This window comes from Cryptotermes secundus, unplaced genomic scaffold, assembly GCF_002891405.2.
Source record: "Cryptotermes secundus unplaced genomic scaffold, Csec_1.0 scaffold615, whole genome shotgun sequence".
Classification (NCBI taxonomy): domain Eukaryota; kingdom Metazoa; phylum Arthropoda; class Insecta; order Blattodea; family Kalotermitidae; genus Cryptotermes; species Cryptotermes secundus.
In genome coordinates this window covers 398,601-404,600 of record NW_019720173.1, presented here as the reverse complement: position 1 = coordinate 404,600, position 6,000 = coordinate 398,601, and the positions used below count along the sequence as shown (strand labels likewise).

Here is a 6,000-nt window from a genome sequence, read left to right as displayed (position 1 = left end):
AGTTGGTGTCGTCATCATGTCCTGTCCCTCAGCCAAAAAAAAAAAAAAAGAGCCGAATCGGGATATATTTCAAATACATGTTATACGGCTTCTTAAAATCTGTATTTTGTGTTGTGAGCAACCATATTTCTACGAAGAGTCGAGAAGAAAGTGGTAAGTAGAAAATGAAGTTGAGAAGTAGAAGAAAACTCGAAGGACGAAGAAGAGAGGAGAAACGGAAGGAGAAAAAAATGGGAAGGATAAAGAGGAGATTGTGGAGATGTAGAAGAGGAAGTACTCGTATATGAAGAAAAGAGGACTGTAAAAAAGAAATGTGGGAGGAAAAGATAAGAATTTTAAATTACAATCTTCTATGTTGTGTCCATACATGCGAAGTTCATAAAATCAATATTTCATAGAAAAGGGCTTCCTACTGCTGCTATGGCCCGAAAGGGTTACAGTGACATAGAGCAAAGGAAACTCATTACTGACAGTCTAACTTACATCACTGGCTAGCACTCGCTTCTGACTCATCTGCTCTTTTCGTTTAACCGGGCCAGTCTAGTCGCACGAACCCAACAGAAGACACTGTCTCCAACAGTTCTTACACTGTAGCGTTCGTATTGTAACGTGTTTACGTTACTGAATACGCCGTAGAGATCGTTAACTGGTTTCTTGAACAATCTACAACTATCGGCTACACTTAATTATCACAACGTTACGGGTTTCCACAGTTTACAAACCCTACAACAAATCTCTTAACACAATCTTCACTTGTCTTCACGTACNGGGGGGGGGGGGGCGTCATCCATAGCTCAGCACGTCACAGTATATCTGCTGCTACAGTCCGTGACTTGGTTGCCGTGGAAACGTTTTTACAGAGCCATTGCCTAGTACTAGACTCTTCTCTGGTTCTGCTATTCCTGCTTTCAGCACATATGTCACGATATGAAACTTTTACTCACGTTTCCGTCCAAGTTTTATCTACTTCATCTTAATTAAGCGATAACAATCCGTTCAAGGTTCAGATGTTTCCGGGATGTTGCGCAGTAATAATAATTTGTAACTTGAAACACATTTGTGATTAGTTAGAACTTATGAAAAATTCTATGAATATAATAAAGCTCGAAAACGGGTGAATTATTTTAAATCAATATTAAATATGTACGTAACCTTTTATGAACTAAATACTGTTTGGAAAAATTGTTAAAAAGAAATTTAAGCGTTTGATGCGATATGTAAAAGTTTTAAGATGTGTAAAAATGGCTGAACCGCGTGGAAGCACTCTTAGAAATAGCAGAAGAAACGTTAACGAATCATTAGTGGAGATATAAAATCGACTCAGGGACAGAAATGAAATTCCACGATTGGGAAGATGGACAGAGAAGCCTGAAGAAAGAGACCCTTAGAATGACAGGATACAGCAGACGATGCTGGTGCTCAAGCATCACACGTAGGAGTACTCTGTAAAATGTCAGATTCTGTAAAAGGATTAAGAAAAAAGAAATTTGGTACGATATAAAGTGGTTACTGTGCTAAATGAAGCACCACGCCAGGAAGAAGAGTGGGCCGTAAAGTACAGCTGCGTGTAGGCACTAGTTGGGAGTGAGTGGTCAGTTCCCAGGCCCGACCGCTTTACTCCCAGAGAAAGTACTTCCGGCAGCCACAGGAAATGAGACGGAGTAGCGACCTAAGCCGGCCCTGGTGTTGTGGAGAAGAGAAAAACTCTTGTCTCTGCAAAGAATCGATCACGGATTCCTCTGTCGCCTAGCCTATAGCCTGGTAGCTATGTAGTCTTTAGGTATAGGCGTCCTTGGAACGAATTAAAATGCATGAAAAATATACATGTACGAAGGGTATAGAAGGCGTTTCTTATAAAAATGACATAAATACTTTCAATAGATGCAGCCTAATCGAAAATGGTTTAATGTTAAGATGTTGACGTCCCTTTGCTATATTAAATAAATAATATACCAAGAACACATGTGGTGGGGTGGAGGTATAGCTCCACCATTCTTGACATCGGCACAAGATGGATGTCAGTGATCAGCTTCACGCCCTGACCGCTTTACTCTGGGGAAAGAGCCAGCGGTACGCATTGGCTAGGAGGTTGAGTGAACCTCAGAGCTTCTCTGGATATTGTGAAGAGAAAACTCTTGCCCTTTCGGGGAACAGACACCCAGGACGTCTAGCCCGTAGCCCGTCGCTGTGCCGACTGAGCCATTCTGACCCTTTTTTTAAGGCTTTTAAATAAAAGTGTAGTTAAAAGGAACTAGAATAAATCAATATCAAAATGCCTGCTCAAGACTCAGTATAATTCTCCGTTACAGAGTTTCATCAACATCTGTTCCGTTGCGTTGCTATTAAGTGGGCAACGGGTGGACATGGCGAAACTAATGCATAGGTTTCGAAAGAAAGCAGTATAACAACGAATTCTGAACATTATGAGGTTAATCGGAAAATTAACTTGGAAAGCTAACTTAAACACGAGCTTACAAGTAGCGACAAGACTAGGAAGGGAATGTTTCTTCGGGGAATAAATCCAGAGTCCCACCGGGGAACGTTGAGCCTAACCTGACAGAATTCATTATAAAAGTCTTCCTGCAGCAGATCGATAGGGAAGCTATTGGAATGTTTGGGAGGAACGGGAAGGGATCAGATGAAGCAGGAATAGGGAGGGGTGTGAGGGACAGCATTCAGTGGGATGAAAGGGAATGAGCACCGTGAGTTCAGATGAGATGGGACGAGAGAAGATGAGGCAACAGTGCCTTGTGACTTGGTAACAACAGAAGAAATTAAACAAAACACGACGAGAACACATGAACTTGAATTTGTTACAACTTGTAAAAACGACACTGGTTTGTGCGTCGTGGAAAATAAACGCTATATAGCCCGATACACTGACAGCGTCGCTGAACAAACCACAACTGAATAACGATATAACAGTCATTACTGCCACGATCATTAGTAATAATAATAATAATAATCTATAATATATTTGCTGTTTCAAGAAATATCATAACTTACTGAAGTAGGATTTGATCTCTCGAAAATTTACGCCAGAGTCGATGAAGCTAACTCATGGGTAAAAGTGCATTTTATTGTTCGGACATAAATTTATTGTATTTCAGCATCCTGTTACATTAAATTATCATTTATACAAATATATACTTCCGTCTCAAACGCAATTCTATTTTTCATTTATTCCTACCGTTTGCTACACGTTTCGGCCATACCCGGCCATCATCAGGTAAATACATATCTCACTAAAACCGTTACACTGTACATTTTCATTGAACTGAAAATAAATTAGTTCCAAATTAAAATATGTCAATGTCGTTCCTTTTAGCGTCATTCTTCCATACAATATATTTGTAGGGAAACATAACGAAGAATAATGTGCTGAAACAAATATCTTTTACGAAATGATAACGACAAAAGAAACGATATTGACATATTCTATCTCCGAATTAATGCATTATAAATACAGTGAAATATAAAGTGTAAAGGTTTTAGCAAGGTAAAGAGTTGCCTGATGATGGCCGGTTACAGCCGAAACATGTAGCAAAAGGAGTGAATGAAAAATAAAGCAGAATATGAGACGGCAGTGTATGTGTGTATAAGCGATAAACTTATTGGTGTATAACCTTAACGAGAAAAACTCGTAGGGATTAATGTCTGTGCGTAGGACGCTAGGATTAAAGTGTTCTGCCCTTAACTCGTTCGCTTTCGAGAAAATCGACGAACTCGTGTTTAACCATATTTAAAAGTGGGATCGATATGTACCAGAATTAAATTCTGCCTACAGATGTCAGGACAGATACGTGTATTGAGAGCGAAATTTAAACGCGATGCTTTAAGTAGATTTTTAGATTAAAGTTGTGGATGAATAAACATACATTTTCATAGCTCTGTGCGATAACATTTAAACAAATAACAGAAGTGAACTGAATCCAGATCGCCCAGTCCTTAGCTAACGTCTGCCCCGAGCTCGGAGTACTTACTTACTCATAGAGCTGAGCCCTTCTGGAGGAGCCGCCAATTCTGCAGCTATTCAAGAATTTGTCAGCATTTTATGGAACCCGAAAGTTCATCACGTGTTCACAAGAGCCCTCCACTGGTCCCTATCCTGAGACAGATCTATCCAATCCATACCATCCCATTCTATCTCTCTAAAATCCATTCTAATATTGTCCACCCACCTGCGCCTTGGTCTTCCCTGTGGTCTCTTTCCTTCTGGCTTTCCCACCAATATTCTATACGCATTCCTCGTCTCCCCCATTCGTGCTACATGACCTACCCACCTCATCCTCCTTGACTTGATCAACCAAGTCCCTGGTTCGATTCCCGGCGCTACCAGATTTGAAAAGTAGTTGGTCTGTAACGGGGTCCACTCAGCCTCGTGAGGATAATTGAGGAGCTATTTCAATGAAATAGCGGCTCCGGTCTAGAAAACCGAGATGAACGGCCGTGGGGATCCGTTGCGCTGACCACACGACACACCCTATCCGCTAAAGTTGACACTAACTTCACCGACAAGCGGCGGTCGCTCGGTCGGTATAGTTCGCTTGCGGACTACAGGCCACGCAGTTTCTTTGTTTCTGTTTTATCAACACAAGGAACCCTGTTTGGTTATGATTAAGATGATGTGAGACCACTCACTCTTACCGCTCAGCACTTGCTCGTGGATCTTGCCGAGGCCCCAGTCGGACACGTTTAACACACTGTTGTTGCCTGCAGCACTCTTGTGGTGAAACTTACGGTGCTTGTGTTCTTGTGGCTGCTTCCTCTCGGTGACAGGGGCGGAGGGAGAGTGGTTTGTGAGGGGCGGGTAGAATATGTCTGGGAGCAATTGGGTGGTATCTGTGCTCCCCGAAACCTCTGTAGTAGTGCTGATTGTGGCACAAGGCTCCCGACTGCAGGTTCTGGTCTCTGTACGCTCCCCGCCAGCCTCCACGCACAGTTCCAGTCGACTCCCGTCGTCCACACAGCGCGAATATCGGGACTGAGAGCCGGTGCCGCACGTCACAGAACATTCACCCCAGTCCGACCACTCCATCTCTGTCACACAAACACAGCATTCAGGTAAGCCCAATGTGTAACACTTCGACTGCCACCAATGAAAAAAGAAAATGTACTGAACTCGAACAATTCTGCCCTGTCTGACTCTGATGTGAGATGATATGAACCACAGGGAGCTTCCTCAATTAAAAACACCTCTTTAAAGAAAATATTCAACGGGGAATTTCTGGGAAGAAAAGTTCTTTTCGAGAGACAACATACACCTTCGTCATATATATATATTTTTTTTAATTTCTTGAAAAAGTAACTTCAAAAATGTTCAGATAACAGATGCAAAATTTCACGAGATGTATTTTATTACGTCTACTAATTTCAATATGTTGGATCACTTTAAAAAACAATGCAGTCTGTTAATTTTGCTCAACATGAAGTAGATATTATATTAAACTATATTAAATTATATAAACAAACGTCTTTCCATCGCAACGATTGAATTAAAAATGATGGGCGGTGTTTTCTACGCGGTCCGTGCGTAGGGGTTACAAGCGGAACAAGTTTAGAATTTAGTCAGTGTGGAGGCGGGGTCGAATACCCCCACCGTGACTCTGCGAGTTGTAGGAGGCGACGGAAAGGAAAGTTTCAAACCTCAGAGCGTAAAATTTGGTTGAGAAAGACTGCGCTGGCAAGGGCTAGGAGCATGTAAAGAAGACAGACCCGTTATCCCGTCAGAGAAGGCGCCCCGCAGAAACCAAGACCGTAACTGTCAAACAGTAGTAAATATCTGATCATGAGCCCCAGATGGGGCTCGACACCAAAACTTACTGATTGACCGTCAGTCGCAATGTGACTATGACTTTTAATTTAGTCAGTAGGCAGGCTTAAATTTGGCGATGGTCAAACTTAACGATCGTTAAAGTGACTAAGCTGCCGTTGTAGCATTAAGATAGGCATGATCTGCTTTGCAAAGCCTGGCCTGACAGAAGGCTTCTTATACCTCAA

At 42.0% G+C, this 6,000-nt stretch overlaps 1 protein-coding gene across 1 annotated transcript in view; it reads right to left on the bottom strand.

Moving 5' to 3' along the window:
• The window catches only part of LOC111867762, a gene marked incomplete at its 5' end in the record, with an annotated part of 371,575 nt that overhangs the window by 55,754 nt on the left and 309,821 nt on the right, over positions 1-6,000 (bottom strand). The window contains one exon of the mRNA XM_023857906.1: positions 4,648-5,040. Coding sequence (XP_023713674.1) covers positions 4,648-5,040 — 393 coding nt within the window. The remainder of the gene's footprint in view (positions 1-4,647; positions 5,041-6,000) is intronic.